Source organism: Chiloscyllium plagiosum, chromosome 16 (assembly GCF_004010195.1).
Source record: "Chiloscyllium plagiosum isolate BGI_BamShark_2017 chromosome 16, ASM401019v2, whole genome shotgun sequence".
Lineage (NCBI taxonomy): Eukaryota > Metazoa > Chordata > Chondrichthyes > Orectolobiformes > Hemiscylliidae > Chiloscyllium > Chiloscyllium plagiosum.
In genome coordinates this window covers 75959880-75976767 of record NC_057725.1, presented here as the reverse complement: position 1 = coordinate 75976767, position 16888 = coordinate 75959880, and the positions used below count along the sequence as shown (strand labels likewise).

Sequence of the window (16888 nt, the reverse complement as noted above, 5' to 3'; positions counted from 1 at the left end):
AGGATGCAGAGCTGGGTTGAGAAATGGCAGATGGAGTTCAACCTGGATAAATGTGAATTGATGCATTTTGGAAGGTCGAACTCGAATGCTGAATATAGGATTAAAGACAGGATTCTTGGCAGTGTGGAGGAACAGAGGGATCTGGGTGTGCAAGTACATAGACCCCTCAAAGTTGCCACCCAAGTGGATCGGGTTGTTAAGAAAGCATATGGTGTTTTGGCTTTCATTAACAGGGGCATCGAGTTTAAGAGCCCCGAGGTTTTGCTGCAGCTCTACAAGTCCCTGGTGAGGCCACACTTGGAATATTGTGTCCCGTTCTGGTCACCCTACTATAGGAAAGATACAGAGGCTTTGGAGAGGGTGCAAAGAAGGTTTACCAGGATGCTGCCTGGACTGGAGGGCTTGTCTTATGAAGAAAGGTTGAATAAGCTTGGACTTTTCTCACTGGAGAGAAGGAGGAAGAGAGGAGACCTGATCGAGGTGTACAAAATAATGAGAGGAATAGATAGAGTCAATATCCAGAGACTTCTCCCCAGGGCAGGATTGACTGGTACGAGGGGTCATAGTTTGAAGATATTAGAAAGAAAGTGTAAAGGAGATATCAGAGGTAGGTTCTTTATGCAGAGGGTTGTGGCTGCATGGAATGTGTTGGCAGCTGTAGTGGTGGAAGCAGAGTCATTAGGGACATTTAAGCGACTGCTGGACATGCACATGGATAGCAGTGAGTTGAGGGGTGCGTAGGTTAGGTTATTATATTTGACATTAGGATTAAATCTCGGCACAACATCATGGGCCAAAGGGCCTGTTCTGTGCTGTCCTTTTCTATGGTCTATGTTCTAAATGGGTCAATGGGCTGAAAAATGGTAGATGGAGTTCAGTCTGGATAAATGTGAGGTATTGCATTCTGGTACAACAAACAAGGGTCAGGCTTATACAGTTAACGGTAGGGCTTTGGTAGTGTTGTAGAACAGAGGGACCTCGAGGTTCAGGGACATAATTCTTTGAAGTTTGCGTCACATATGGACAGGGTGGTTAAATAGGATTTAGCATGCTCGCCACCAGTCCTTTGAGTATCGGAGTTGGGATGTTATATTGAGGTTGTACAGGACATTGGTGAGGCCTCTTCTGGAACACTGCGTCCAGTTCTGGTCACCCAGTTATAGGAAGGATATTATTAAGCTGGAGAGGGTTGAGGAGAGATTTACCGGGATGTTGCTGAGGATGGAGGGTTTGAGTTATAAAGAAAGGCTGAATAAGCTGGGACTTTGTTCACTGGAGGTTGAGAGGTGACCTGGTAGAAGTTTATAAAATAATGAGGGGTATAAATAGAATTAATGCAGTTGCCTTTTCCCGAGGATGGGGAATTTCAAGACGAAGGAGCACAGTTTTATGGTGATGGGAAAGAGATTTAAAAAAGACAAAAGAGATAATTTTTTTTACACAGAGGATGGTACATGTGTGGAATGACCTTTCTGAGGAAATCATGGGCGTGGATATAATTACAACATTTAAAAGACATTTGGATGGATACATAGAACATAGAACATTACAGCGCAGTACAGGCCCTTCGGCCCTCGATGTTGCGCCGCCCTGTCATACCAATCTGAAGCCCAACTAACCTACACTATTCCATGTACGTCATATGCTTGTCCAATGACGACTTAAATGTACTTAAAGTTGGCGAATCTACTACCATTGCAGGCAAAGCATTCCATACACTTACTACTCTCTGAGTAAAGAAACTACCTCTGACATCTGTCTTATACCTATCTCCCCTCACTTTAAAGTTGTGTCCCCTCATGTTTGCTGTCCCCATACTTTCAGCCTTTCCTCGGAAGACCTTCCCTCCATACCTGGCAACATCCTAGTAAATCTCCCCTGCACCCTTTCCAAAGCTTCCACATCCTTCTTATAATGCGGTGACCAGAACTGTACACAATACTCCAAGTGCGGCCACACCAGAGTTTTGTACAGCTGCAGGATAACCTCATGGTTCCAGAACTTGATCCCTCTATGAATAAAAGCTAAAACACTGTATGCCTTCTTAACAACCCTGTCAACCTGGGTGGCAACTTTCAGGGATCTGGTGTACATGGACACCGAGATCTCTCTGCTCATCTGCACTCCCAAGAATCCTACCATTACAGAACATTAATTTCTCCCTCTCCCACCCTTCCAGGCTGAGAGTTCCAGATTCCCATCAGCCTCTAGGTGAGAACATTTTTCCTCACATCCCCTTGAAACCCCTGCACCTTAAATCTATTTCCCTAGTCACTGATCCCTCCAGGAAGTGGAAAGGTTCCTTCCTATCTATCCTATCTATGCCCCTTGTAGTTATGTACATCTCAGTCATGTACATCCTCAGTCTTCTCTGTTCCAAAGAAAACAACCCCCATTCTGTCCAGTCGCTCTTCATTAGTAAAACTGGCAGCATCCTAGTGAATCCTCTCTGTACCTCCTCCAGTACAATCACATCCTTCCTGTAGTGCGGGGACCAGAAACTACACACAGTCCTCCAGCTGTGGCCTCACCAAAGTCCTCGACAGTGCCTCCCTACTCTTATAATCTACATCACAACTGATATTGCCATCTTAACCACTCTATTAACCTGTCCTGCCACCTTGAGGGATCTGTGGACAAACACCCCAAGATCCCTCTGTTCCTCTGAGCTTCCTGCTGTCCTGTCATTCACTGAGTACTCCCTTGTCTTGTTCCTTCTTCCAAAGTGCATCCCCTCCCATTTCTCAGGGTTTAATTCCATCTGCCTCTGATCTGCCTACCTGACCAATCCGTTTCTATCCTCCTGTAATCTAACACCTTCCTCCTCACTGCCAACCACCCGGCCAATCTTTGTGTCATCCACAAACTTACTTCCCATCCCTCCCACATTCCCATCTCCATTGTTTATGAAGATCACAAACAATAAGGGACCCAGCAGTGATCCCTGTGGGACCCCACTGCACCCCGGGCTCCAGTCACACAAACAGCCTCCTGCCACCACCCTCTGTCCCCTGACACTAAGCCAGCTTTGGGTCCATCTTGCCAAGTGACCCTGGATGCCATGAGCTTTTACCTTCTGTATCCGTTTCCCGTGTGAGACCTTGTCAAAGGTTCTGCCAAAACCATATAAGCTAACTCCACTGCTCTACCCTCATCTAAACACTTGGTCACCTCCTTGAAACATTTAACAGATTTGTTAGGCATGACCTCTCTCTGACAAAGCCATGCTGGCACTATTCCTGACCAAACTTTGCCTCTCCAAGTGGGGATGACCTCTTTCCTTGAGAACATTCCCCAATTCTCTTAACACTGGACACTGGACTAGTTGGTCTGTAACTCCCTGGTTTACCTTTACCACCCTTCTTATACAGTGGAACCACATTAATTGTCCTCCAGTCCTCTGGCACCTCCGCTGTGGCCAGAGAGAAATTAAATATTTGGGTCCAAGCCCCTGTGATTTCCTCCCTCATTTCCCACAGCAGCCAGGGATACAATTCATCCAGACTTGGGAATTTATCCACCTTTAAATCTCACAAAACCTCCAAGATAATAAGACCATAAGACATCGGAGTAGAATTCGGTCGTTTGGCCCATTGAGTTTGCTTCACCATTTGATCATGGCTGATCTGCATCTCAATCCCATTCTTCTGCCTTTATGCTGTAACCCTTGATCCCCTCAAGAACCTATCCAACTCTGTCTGGAATTACTCAATACCTTGGCCTGCACAACCCTGTGTGGCAATCAATTCCACAGATTCCCCACCTTCTGGCTGAAGAAATTCCTCCTCATCTCAGTTCTAAAGGATCCCTTCACTCTGAGGCTGTGCCCTTGGCTCCCAATCTCTCCCAACATATTGTCCACATCCACTGTGTCCGGGCTTCTCAATACCCTATAAGTTTCAATCAAATCCCCCAATATCCCCTAAACTCCATTGAGTACAGCCACAGAGTCCTCAACTGCTCTTCATATGATAAGCCCTTCATACTCAGGATCATTCATGTCAACCTCCTCTCGACCCCCTGTCTGATAAAGCCTCAGCAGTACACCACTGCTTGTGTAGCCCAGCCCTCTTGAATTGAAAATGAAAATAGCGTTTGTCTTCCTAACTGCCAACTGAACATGCAGGTTAACCTTAACAGAATTCTGAACCAGGACTCTTAAGTCTCTTTGTGCTTCAAATTTCTGAAGCCTTCTCCCTTTAAAAAGTCATCTTCATCACTATTCTTCCTACCAAGTGCATAACCTCACACTTTGCCACATTGTGTCCCATTTTCCCACTCTCCTAGCCTGCCCAAGCATATTCTGCAGCCTCCCCACTTCTTCAACACTACTTGTCCTTTCACTTATCATCACGTCATCTGCAGACTGAGCATCAATGCCCTCAGTTCCTTCATCCATATCATTAATGTGCAATGTGAATAGTTCTGGTCCCAAGGCGGGCCGGTGCAGACCTCCACTAGTCACTGGCCACTGGCTCTATCTGAGCCAGTATAGTGCCCCTCACTCCATGGGCTCTGATCTTATTTTGCAGCCACTGTGGTGCACCTTGTGAAAGGCCTCCTGGCCTTCTCACTCCTGATACTAATCTGCTGAAAAACCTCACATTCCACCTTCTCAAATTCTGTTATCGCATCTACCTGCTCTCGAGGAAAGACAGATGTGAAGTGCTCATTTAGCACTGTATCAGTGTCCTACGGCTTTTCTCTCTCTCTCTCTCTCTCTCTCACACACACACACGCACTCTCTCTCACACACACACACACAGCCCTGAGGTGCTAATGGGCCCTACTCTTTCTCTGGGCGTTCTCTTCCACTTGATATACTCACAGAATATTTGGAATTCTCCCTAATCTCGCCCACGAGTATTTTTTTATGTTCTCTCTTTGCTCTCCTAATTGCCTTCTGAAGTTTCTTCCTGCACTGCTGTCAGGGGCCCATTGTTTTTCTCCCTTTGTACCTTTCATATGTCTCTTTTGATTTTTATCCAGTCCTAATATTCCTTTTCTGGCTTTTTTGAGGGACTGGGTATGTTTTGCGTCAAGAGTGTAGTGCTGGAAAAGCACAGCAGGTCAGGCAGCCTCTGAGGAGCAGGAAAAGCGACGTTTCGGACAAAAGCCCTTCATCAGGAAAATGTTTTGCTCCTACCCTGTTTGCGTGGTGGCAGCTTTCTTGTGATCCACATGCTTGATGGAGGACTGCCTTTGCTACTCAAAATTTGTACATCATGGGGCCTGATCTCGCGTTGACCATGCCTCATACCCATGCAGGGCCATTTCTGTGGTTTCAACACCAAACTTCATCCCCTGAGGTAAACTGCCTCTCTCGCTTAGAGGAGTCTTGTGTTTGACATTGGTGTCTCTGATGTCGTTTCACCCTCCCACCCCAGAACCGGCAAGATCAGTTTTAACGTGTTGTGGACACTTCTCCCCATTAGCAACTCTGCTGGAGAAATCCCTGCAGTAGCATGAGGGATGGAGATATAATCAAACAGGAATGAAGCTGTAGGCTGTTTCTTTAAGCCTGCCTTCAAAGTTTGGACTGCTCTTTCTGCCAGACCATTGGATGATGGATGGTAATGATCTGTCCTTACGTGCCAAATCCATTTGACTTTAGGAAATACTTGAATTCCCTGCTGACAAGTGATGGCCTGTTGTCTGTGACCAACACTTCCCGAATCCTGTGTCTTGCAAAAGATGCACATAGCTTTTCTGTCATCATCTCCGTGTTTGATGAATGAATTCTAGCCACGTCCAGTCACTTTCAGTGGGTGTCCACAATGACTAAGAATCTTGAACCTATGATGTCAACATGTAACCTAATACAGGTTTCCTCGGCCATTCCCATGAATGTGAAGCAGCTGCTAGTGGTAGTGTTTGTCCTTGATGGCACTCTGGGCACGACCCCCACCAATGTGGCTGTTTTGGCGTCCAATCCCTGGCTACCAGACATAATGTCTTGCCAACATGTTCATTTTAGCCACGCCTGGATGACCCTGTCGGAGTATCAGTGCCAACCTTTGTGCAGGACAATCGCTCCTGCTCCCCATAATAACGTGCCGTCGTGTACTGTGATCTGGTCTCACTGGGTCCAGAAAGGTTTCAGTTCTGATTGTGATGACCCTCTTGTTTCTCCCATCACCACCAGCTTTTTCAGTTTTGCCAGGACTAGATCTTTTTGCGTCCACAGTCTTATATTGTCAGCGGTGACTGGAAGGGTGTTCAAAATGTTTAAAACCAGAATGGACTCTTCCCATGGTGGTACTACAGTGGTGTTGTGTCAGTGGGAGGCAGCTCAGGGCATCCACATTTGCCACTTGGCCTCCAGGACAGTGTTCCAACTAATAATTGTATGCACTTGGAATGAGAGCCCGCCCCCGCCCCCGAATTCAACCTGAAGCTATGGGCAGCAATGCCTTGTCCTCTTTGAGCAGTGTTAACAGAGATTTGTTTTGTTACTGTGACATATTCCCATTTGTAAAGGTATTGGTGGAACTTTGTCACACCAAAGATGACTGCTAAACCTTCCTTCTCTATCTGGGTGTATTTGTGCTCTGCATCAGCCAAAGTCCAGGAAACATACACTATTGGGCATTCCATTAAACTATTTAGTACAGAACGTAGAACGCAGTACAGGCCCTTCGGCCCTCGATGTTGTGCTGACCTGTGGAACAAATCTGAAGCCCATCTATCCTACACTATTCCACTTTCATCCATATGTTTATCCAATGACCATTCAAATACCCTTAAAGTTGTTGAGTCTACTACTGTTGCAGTCAGTGCATTCCGCCCCCCTACTACTCTCTGTGTAAAGAAACAGCCTCTGACATCTGTCCTATATCTATCACCCCTCAATTTAAAGCAATGTCCCCTTGTGCTAGCCATCACCATCCAAGGAAAAAGGCTGTCCCTGTCCACCCTATCTAACCCTCTGAGTATCTTTTATGTCTCAATTAAGTCACCTCTCAACCTTCTTCTGACAAAAACAGCCTCAAGACCTTCACCCTTTCCTCGTAAGACCTTCCCTCCATACTAGGCCACTTCCTAGTAAATCTCCTCTGCCAATGTTTCCATATCCTTCCTATAACGCAGTGACCAGAACTGTACACAATACTCCAAGTGCGGCCACACCTGAGTTTTGTACAGCTGCAGCATAACCTCATGGTTCCGAAGCTCAATCCCTCTACCAATAAAAGCTAACACACTGTATACCTTCTTAACAACCCTATCAACCTGGGTGGCAACTTTCGGGGATCTATGTACCTGGACACCGAGATCCCTCTGCTCATCTTACCATTAGCCCAGTAGTCTGCATTCCAGTTACTCCTTCCAAAGTGAATTACCTCACACTTTTCCACATTAAACTCCATTTGTCACCTCTCAGCCCAGCTCTGCAGCTTATCTATGTCTCTCTGTAACCTACAACATCCTTCATCACTATCCACAACTCCACCGACCTTAGTGTCGTCTGCAAATTTACTAACCCATCCTTCTATGCCCTTGTCCAGGTCATTTATAAAAATGACACACAGCAGTGGCCCCAAAACAGATCCTTGTGGTACACACAAGTAACTGAGCTCCAGGATGAACATTTCCCATCAACCACCACCCTCTGTCTTCTTTCAGCTAGCCAATGTCTGATCCAAACTGCTAAATACCCTCAATCCCTTGCCTCTGTATTTTGTGCAATAGCCTACCGTGGGGAACCTTACAAATGCCTTACTGGAATCCATATACACCACATCAACCATTTTATACAACAAACGAAGAAAATTTACAGCCCAGGAACAGGCCCTTCGGCCCTCCAATCCTGATCCGATCCAAATGTACTGTCTAAACCTGTCGGTCAATTCCTAAGCATCTGTATCCCTCTGCTCCCCACCTACTCCTGCATCTGTCCAGACGCATCTTAAATGAATCTACCGTGCCTGTCTCTACCACCTCTGCTGGCAACGTTTCCAGACACCCACCACCCTCATCCATCTGTGTGTTCACCATCTCAAAGAACTCAAAAAGGTTAGTGAGGCACGACTTACCCTTCACAAGACTGTGTTGACTATCCCTAATCATCTTATTCCTTTCTAGATGATTATAAATCCTAACTCTTATAACCTTTTGCTTTTGTGAGCCAATGCAACTCCGATACTGTATGGTGAGGCATCACATCGTCAGCACCAGCTCTTGCTTTGAATCATAGTGTGCAACACCCTCGCTGGTTGCTGTTTCTTCACTTTCTGAAAGGCTATGTTCTTGGCTGTGAGACCATTTCCAAGGCTGACCCCTTTTTAATAGCAGGTGCCAGGGTGGAGGCCAGGTTTCATCTGAACTTTCTGTAATAATTCATCAATCCATGGAAAGACCTAAGCTCTGATACAGACGTTGGAGCTGGGGCAACTTTGATTACCCTCACTTGATTTTGCACTATGTGTAACTCAGTCTTGTCAACTCTGTAGATTATTTTTCCCTCCTAAGGCATATGCCTATCTTGGAGATACAGTGGGCGGCACGGTGGCACAGTGGTTAGCACTGCTGCCTCACAGCGCGAGAGACCCGGGTTCAATTCCCGCCTCAGGCAACTGACTGTGTGGAGTTTGCACGTTCTCCCTGTGTCTGCGTGGGTTTCCTCCGGGTGCTCCGGTTTCCTCCCACAGTCCAAAGATGTGCGGGTCAGGTGAATTGGCCATGTTAAATTGTCCGTAGTGTTGGGTAAGGGGTAAATGTAGGGGTATGGGCGGTTTGCGCTTCGGCGGGTCGGTGTGGACTTGTTGGGCCGAAGGGCCTGTTTCCACAGTGTAAAGTAATCTAATCTAATCTAATCTTAGGATAATGTCCAAGTTCTCTAAGTGCTCTTTATTTATCATTCCTGTTATTAGCTTGTTATCCACATAAATAGCGACCTGGGGTGGCACAGGCTGATGTTCCCCCAATTAGCAATCTTGTATATTGGTGTAAACCCTTATGGGTATTCATTGTAAAATACTTCTGGGAATGCAAAGGACAATACAGCACAGAAACAGGCCCTTCGGCCCTCCAAGCCTATGCTGACACATTTGCCCTTCCATACTAAAACTGTCTTCCCTTACAGGATCCATATCCCTCTATACCTTTCCTATTCCTGTATTTATCCGGCTGCTTTCTTGAATGCTGCTGTTGTGTCTGCTTCCCCCACCTCCTCAGGCAGCACCTTCCAGGCACTCCCCACCCTTTGTGTAAACTATGTGCCTTGCACATCTCTTTTACTCCCCCCCCCATCCGATACCTTGAACCTGTATCCCCTTGTAATTGACCTATCCACCCACCCACCCTCCACCTAACCACAGTTGCAGGTAGCTCATGTCCAGCTTTGTGAAGGACAGCCCCCTGCCAGCATTATCTATAAATTCACTATATGAGGGATTGAGTATTTATCCAGATGTGAGAAGCAGTTTATCATTTGTTTAAAATCCCACAAAGGTGAACCAGCCTGTCAGGTTTCACAATCAGTCTGATCAGTGCGACCCATTCCGCAAACTGGTCTGGTTTGATGAGTCCTTTGCTTTCCAGCTTCTTGATTTCTGCTTCTACTTTTGCCCATCAGGCAACTGGCACTGAGCGGTCTTGTAGAATTGTGAAATTGCTTCCAGGTCAACACACACTGTTTTCCATTATTGGTCAGAGCATTGATTACCGGAATTGGGAGGTCACGTTGCGACTGTGCAGGACATTGGTTAGGCCACTTTTGGAATATTGCGTGCAATTCTGGTCTCCCTCCTATTGGAAGGATGTTGTGAAACTTGAAAGGGTTCAGAAAAGATTTACAAGGATATTGCCAGGGTTAGAGGGTTGAGCTATTGAGAGAGGCTGTTTAGGCTGGGGCTGTTTTCCTTGGAGTATCAGAGACTGAGCTGTGAGGTTTATAAAATCATAAGGGTCTTTTCCCTGGGGTGGAGGAGTCCAGAACTAGAGGACGTAGGTTTAGGGTGAGAGGGGAAAGATCTAAAAGAGACCTAAGGGGCAACTTTTTCACACAGAGGGTGGTACATGTATGGAATGAGCTGCCAGAGGAAGTGGTGGAGGCTGGTACAATTGCAACATTTAAAAGGCATCTGGATGGGTCTACGAATAAGAAGGGTTTGGAGGGATATGGGCCGGGTGCTGGCAGGTGGGACTAGATTGGGTGGGATATCTGGTTGGCATGGACGGGTTGGACCGAAGCGTCGGTTTCTGAGCTGTACATCTCTGTGACTCTATGCATAATTGCATTGGTTACTTTGTAGACCTTCCTGAAAAGCTGCTAGGTTTTTAATTTGGACTTCTCTCAGGCAGCCATTTTCATATTGAAAAATGTTGAACCAATCAAGGTGAATCTCTTACAACTAATTTCACCCCATCCGGCTAGGGCTGTGCCTTTTACTACAATCAGTGGGAAGTGAACCAGCTGCTTCTCATACCAGACCAGAACCAAAGTTGTCCCCTCAATCTGTAAAGGTTCCTGGTGCAGGTTCTCAGCCCGGCCAAGGTTTGATGCAAACTTAAGGGTTGAATCCAGAGTCCGGACTGGTTCTGCAATCACTGATATAACTGCGCAAAAATTGACCTCCATTCAAACTGGGCGACTGTTTGACTGGACATTTATTTTGATTGGCTCTGATTTGGATGTCTCTAAGCAACATAACTGTTGTCAGCCAGATGTGGGTGGACTTTCCAGGGTGTACACTCCCCCTGGATACTGGCCTCTGAGTTCTCTTACTCAGTTTCGATCCACTGGGACTCTTTGCTGTCTGGACTCCACATACCGGCAGCAGCTACAATGGCGTGGCGGCCTGGAGCCTAAAGAAAATGTTTGGCTTTGTTTTGGGGTTTTGTTACGGGCTGACCTAGAGACCCTCTGTTTAGGACTTGTACTGAGTGAGGCTATGCAATGGTCTTCGCTTAAATGGTGTTTCCTGAGCTCAGTTGGACTGGGAAGGGTGTCCACTTCCATCGACATACCCTGTAACCCATCTGCTCCTTTTGCTGCTTTTTCCAACGATGAAAGCAGTTGTCGTGCCTGAAGTCCAGTCAGTTAGTAGGCCATTTTGCATGGTGACATCGTTAATCTCTCATTCCAAATGGCATCTCTGCATCTCACTTCGGGTTAAGCCAAAATCACATGCCTCTGCCATTCATCTCAAAATCCCGAATATGGATTCCACTGGTTCTTGTACTGTTTAGTAAAACTGGAAATGTCTCAGAATTAAAGAAGGTTTAGGCTCTTGATGTTTCTTAACTAAAACTGTCAACTCTTGAAAGCTTTCAGTATCTGGTGCCTCTGGAAATGTTAGGTTTCTAATAACTGGAAAAGCTGCAGCTCCACAAGCTGTCAGGAGAATTACTCATTGCTTTTCATCTGCCTGGAAGAAATAACACACTCTTTCCACATACTGTGCCCAATCTTTGATGGCAGGATCGAATGTGTCAAACTTCTTAAGTAAACGCATGATGCCAGTATGCTTTCCCCAACTCAAAGGTGACTATTATGTGCAATCTTCTTCAGGAACGTAAGTGTTTTGCTCTTGGTGCCACTGAAATAATGCCAGAGAGGCCGGTATCCCGTCACCAAGCCCCCCTTTATTTACACGCGAGTAGTACCTGATATTGATCCAGCTTGCTCAGAGCCATCTCTCAAAGTGAACAGAATCTCTGTCAGCCAGGGCTCCCTGACTGAAACAGGTTAATAGGGAACCCGTAAGGCTGACCTTGTTACTATCCCTACAGTAATTAATTTGACTCTACTATGGGTTACTTCCAGATTGAAGGGATAAATCAGAAATATTTGCAGGCTATAAACTAAAAGACTCGTACAAAATTTTTAATAATCATTTTAAGAACTAAATAAACAAAACCAGGGTGTGGGCCAGGTGCTGCATGATGTGGAAGCTGGTGGACCCCATTGTGGTTCAGAGTGACCACATCTGTAGTGAGGGAGGGCATTACCTGGATGCTGTGTTTCAGGAAGCAGTCACACCCCTCAAATAAACGACCATGAATTTGGGCAGTGGTCAGGAACAGGAGGGTGTGACTCTGAGTGAGGCAGGTAGAGGGATCCAGGAGGTAGTGCTGAAGGAGCCTCAGCCCTTGAGCTTGTCTAAAAGGTTGGAGATTCTTGCCTCCCTGTGTGGGTGAGAGTGAGGACTGTAGAGAGGATGAGCTAACTGACCATAGCACTGTGGCACAGGGAGCCATTCAAGAGTGAGGAGAAAAGAGAAATGTCGTTATAATCAGGGCTAGTATAGTCAGGGGAATAGGGACTGTTCTCTGTGGCCAGGGTTGAGATTCCCGAAGGCTGTATTGCCTGCCTGGTGCCTGGGTTCAGGATCTCTCATCTGGGCTGCAGAGGAACTTGGAGTGGGAGGGAGAAGATCCTGTTGCTGTGGTTCATTTAGGTGTCAATGATATTGGTAGGAAGTGGAAGGAGATTGTAATAAGGGAATATGAGCAGCTAAGGGCTGAATTGAAAATCTGAACCATAAAGGTAATAACTTCTGGATTACTACCTGAGCCATGAGCAGGTTGGCACAGAGTCACCAGATTAAAGAGATCAAAGATTGGTTTGGGAGAGATGGGATTGAATTCATGGGACATTTTTACTCTTACTCACCTCACTGAGTGATCGACATGTCTGCTGTATTTCTCCCTGACTGTTTGGTGGTCTATATACATGCTCAGAATGTGACCACCCCCTTTTTATTCCTGAGCTGTATCCAGAAAAGCAACATTTGAAGACTTTTCAAGATATCACTTGTGTATAGGGAGGCAATGGCCTAGTGGTATTATGTAATAGGTCTCCAAGGAACCTGGGTTTGAATCCTGCGGTGGTAGTTGATAGAATTTAAAATCAATAAAAATCTGAAAAGAAGAACCTAATGATGACTCTGAAACCATTGTTGGTTATCAAGAAAGCCCCATCCAATTCACTTATGTCTCTGAAGGAAGGAAACTGTCATCCTCACCTGGCCTACATGTGATTCCAAACCCACAGCAATATGATTGCCCTCTGGGCGATTAGAACAAAGAGTACAAAGAAAATGTACAGCCCAGGAACAGGCCCTTCGGCCCTCCAAGCCTGAACCGATCCAAATGTACTGTCTAAACCTGTCGCCCAATTCCTAAGCATCTGTGTCCCTCTGCTCCCCACCTACTCCTGCATCTGTCCAGACTCATCTTAAATGAATCTACCGTGCCTGCCTCTACCACCTCTGCTGGCAACACGTTCCAGACACCCACCACCCTCTGTGTGAGGTACTTGCCGCGTGTATTCCCCTTACACTTTCCACCTCTCACCTTGAAAGTGTGGCCTCTCGTTATTGAATCCCTCACCCTGGGAAAAAGCTTGTCTCTATCCACCCGGTCTGTACCCTTCATGATTTTGTAAACCTCAATCAGGTCCCCCCTCAATCTCCTTTTTCCTAATGAAAACGATTCTAACCTACTCAACCTCTCTTCATAGCTAGCACCTTCCATACCAGGCAACATCCTCGTAAACCTTCTCTGCACCCTCTCCAAAGCGCCCACATCCTTTTGGTAATGTGGCGACCAGAACTGTACACAGTATTCTAAATGTGGCCTAATTAAAGTCTTGTACAATTTTAACATGACCTGCCAGCTCTTATACTCAATACCCCGTCCAATGAAGGCAAGCATTTAATATGCCTTCCTGACCACTCTATCCACCTGTGCAGCCACCTTCAGGGTACAATGGACCTGCACTCCCAGATCTCTCTGCCCATCAACTTTTCCCAAGGTTTTTCTATTCATTGTATAATTCGCTCTAGAATTAGACTTGCCTAAATACATCACCTCACATTTGTCTGGATTGAAAACCACCTGCCATGTTTCCGCCCAACTCTCCAGTCTATCTATATCCTCCTATATTCTCTGACAGTCCCTCATACTTTCTGCTACTCCATCTGGATTAGGGATGGGCAATAAATCCTAACTTAGCCAGTGATGTCTTCATCCTGCGAATGAATTTAAAAAATGTCCCTCCTCACTGCAGTTACTGACTCCTTAGTGAATAATGTGACACCACCTCCTGTTTTACACCCTCCCCAAGATCCTTTACCATGGAATGTTGAGTTGCTAGTCCAGGACGCCAGTATACCCTCTATCTGCCTCCTCTCTCTCTGCTGACCCCTGATCCTGGGTATTGGTATATCCTTTATCCTCTCCTTGAATCTCTGAGCATAGGCCTTAGTATACCGTCAAGCCTCCTCCCCCTCCTTGCTGTGTTGATGCTGAAGTAGAGACCACTGCACTGTTAGAGGTGCCACCTTTTGGGATGAGACATTAAATTGAGGTCTCTTTGCTTGCTCAGGAGAATGTAAAGTTTCCATGGCACTACTGGCATTATCCAGAGATGAGGGCCTTGTCTTTTGAAGAGAGATTGAGCAGTTTGAGTGTATGCCCTTTGGAGTTAGAAGAATGACCAGATTGAGGTATATAATATGCTGAAGGGGATATGTCCTCATATGGGGGAATCCCATTCAAGAGGTCATCGTGTTAGGATAAGGGGTAGCAGATTTAGAACAGAGATGAAAAATGTCTGGGTGGCACGCTCTTTGGAGGGTCAGTGGGGACTCATTGGGTCGAATGGCCTGCTTCTGCATTGAATGAATATGAGTAGGCCGTTTGACTTCTCGATCCTGCTGTGCCATCATATGGCTGATCTGATTGTGAACGTCACTTTCTTGTGTCCCTTGGGTAACCTCCCGCTAGCTTGCTCGTCAAGAATCTATCACCTTTGTCTTCAAAATAATCAGCCACTCTTCATCCATCACTCCGAGGAAGAGTGCTCCAGAGACTCACTCCAAAGGAAAAATTCCTCCTTATCTTTTTCTGAACTGGGAGGTCCCTTATTCTTAAACTTACGCCCCACCAGGAGTCAGAGGGGAAGGGGAAACATTCCTTCCCCATCCAGCCTGCTAGGTCTCCACAGGCTGTGATATGTTTCAGTTCTTCAACATTCTAATGGATATGGGCCAGCCTGTTGAAGTTTTCCTCACAGGATAACACCGTTGCCCCCAGCCCATTGCAGGGAGTCAATCATGTGAACCTTCCCTGAAATAATCATAGAGAGTCACACAGCATAGAAACAGGTCTTACGGCCCACTGTTTCCATACTGACCAAAACAAACACTGAACTACACTAATCCCATTAACCTGCTCTTGCTCCACAACCTACTATATCTTGGCATTTTAAGTACTCGACCAGATGTTCCCTAAACAGTATGTTCCATGTTTCTACCACCCTCTGGGGGGGATATCTCTTTTTCTTGCATCTCTTCACCTTGAACTATGCCCAATGGTCTTAGACATGTCTGCCATGGGCAAGATATTCTCATAATCTATTTTGTCTACACCTCGTAATTTTGTATACCTCAGTCAGATACCCCCTCAACATCCTCGACTCTAAGGGAAACAAGCTCACCCTATCCTGTCACCCTTCATCCTGCAACTTTTCATATCCTGGTGAATCTCCTGTGCATCCCCTCCTGTGCATCCCCTCCAGTGCATCCCCTCCAGTGCATCTCCTCCAGTGCATCCCCTCCAGTGCATCCCCTCCAGTGCATCCCCTCCTGTGCATCCCCTCCAGTGCAATCACGTGTGGCAATCAGACCTGCATATAGTATTCCACCTGTGGCCTAACGAATGTTTTATAATGTTGTTACAAGATTCCCTGTTCCCAGATTCAACTCCCGGATAATGAAGGCAAGCATCCCGTATACCTTCCTCCCCACCCTGTCTACCTGTGCTGACACCTTCAGGGACTTGTACACCAAGGTCTCTGTTCTTCAGTACCCCCTCGGGACCAACCATTCAATAGACCACCCAAAATATATCACCTCCCATGGGATTAAATTCATGCTGCCATTGCTGTAGCTAATGTACCAGCTGATCCATGAAAACCAGTGTGCTCTGTAAAGGGATAGGTGCAGGAATGGGATGAGCTGAGTTGTTCTTATAAAGAGCTAGTTTGGACATGATGGGCTGAACGTGGGTGTAATTATTCGTCATGGCTGTACATTGAGAGATTGCTTGTTCAGATCAGTGAGTGTAGGAGGGACAGGACTTGCTGTGAGTTAGGACTTGAGCAGCCGTTCTGTTGACACAGCATGAAAAGACAGAAGGCCAACCAGGGGAGTGTTGGAATGATCATGTCGCGATAGCAATCGGCAGGGTGAGCTGAGGTAAGGCTGGAGTTAAGTGATGTTTCAGAGGTTGAAGTAATCAGTCTCGGTGAATTCTGAAACCTCTTGTTTCTCAGGCCTTAATAAAGATGAGATGATGTCAGTCCTTCTGCATGAGCTTCATGGACAGAGGATGAAATTGATGAAGAGGGCAGCACAGACCATTGGTCCCATGGAACAGCACATTTGGGAACGAGCGGATGAGAGTTTGAGGGACCAAGAGGACCAGATGTACGATCGCTTCTCCTTGGGGACAACTCTGAGCAGAAGCTCTTTAACGGACACTGGACGAGGTCAAAACCAGGGAGATGGAGACACAACAGACAATATCTCAGAGGATCTCCAGGATCAGAGTGAACACCAGGATAGAATCCAGCAGTTACTAGGAACTGGTGACAGGTACCACACATGGGCCAGATGAATTGTGCGTCTGTGTGGTGTATCACTCACTCACTTTCTCTCTTTGTGTGTGACGTCTTTGCATAGTGGGCATGTGTGTGTGTCTCTGTGTGGGTGTATGTGTCTCTGTGTGGGTGTATGTGCGTGTGTGCCTCTGTGTGGGTGTCTCTGTATGTGTGTATGTGCGTGTGTGCCTCTGTTTGGGTGTCTCTGTGTGGGTGTATGTGCGTGTGTGCCTCTGTGTGTGTGTGCCTGTATGTGTGTATGTGCGTGTGTGCCTCTGT

At 46.4% G+C, this 16888-nt stretch overlaps 1 protein-coding gene across 1 annotated transcript in view; it reads left to right on the top strand.

The window, feature by feature from the left end:
• The window catches only part of LOC122558021 (ciliogenesis and planar polarity effector 1-like), a 77987-nt gene that overhangs the window by 21394 nt on the left and 39705 nt on the right, over positions 1–16888 (top strand). Inside the window, exon 6 of the mRNA XM_043706355.1 lies at positions 16283–16604. Coding sequence (XP_043562290.1) covers positions 16283–16604 — 322 coding nt within the window. The remainder of the gene's footprint in view (positions 1–16282; positions 16605–16888) is intronic.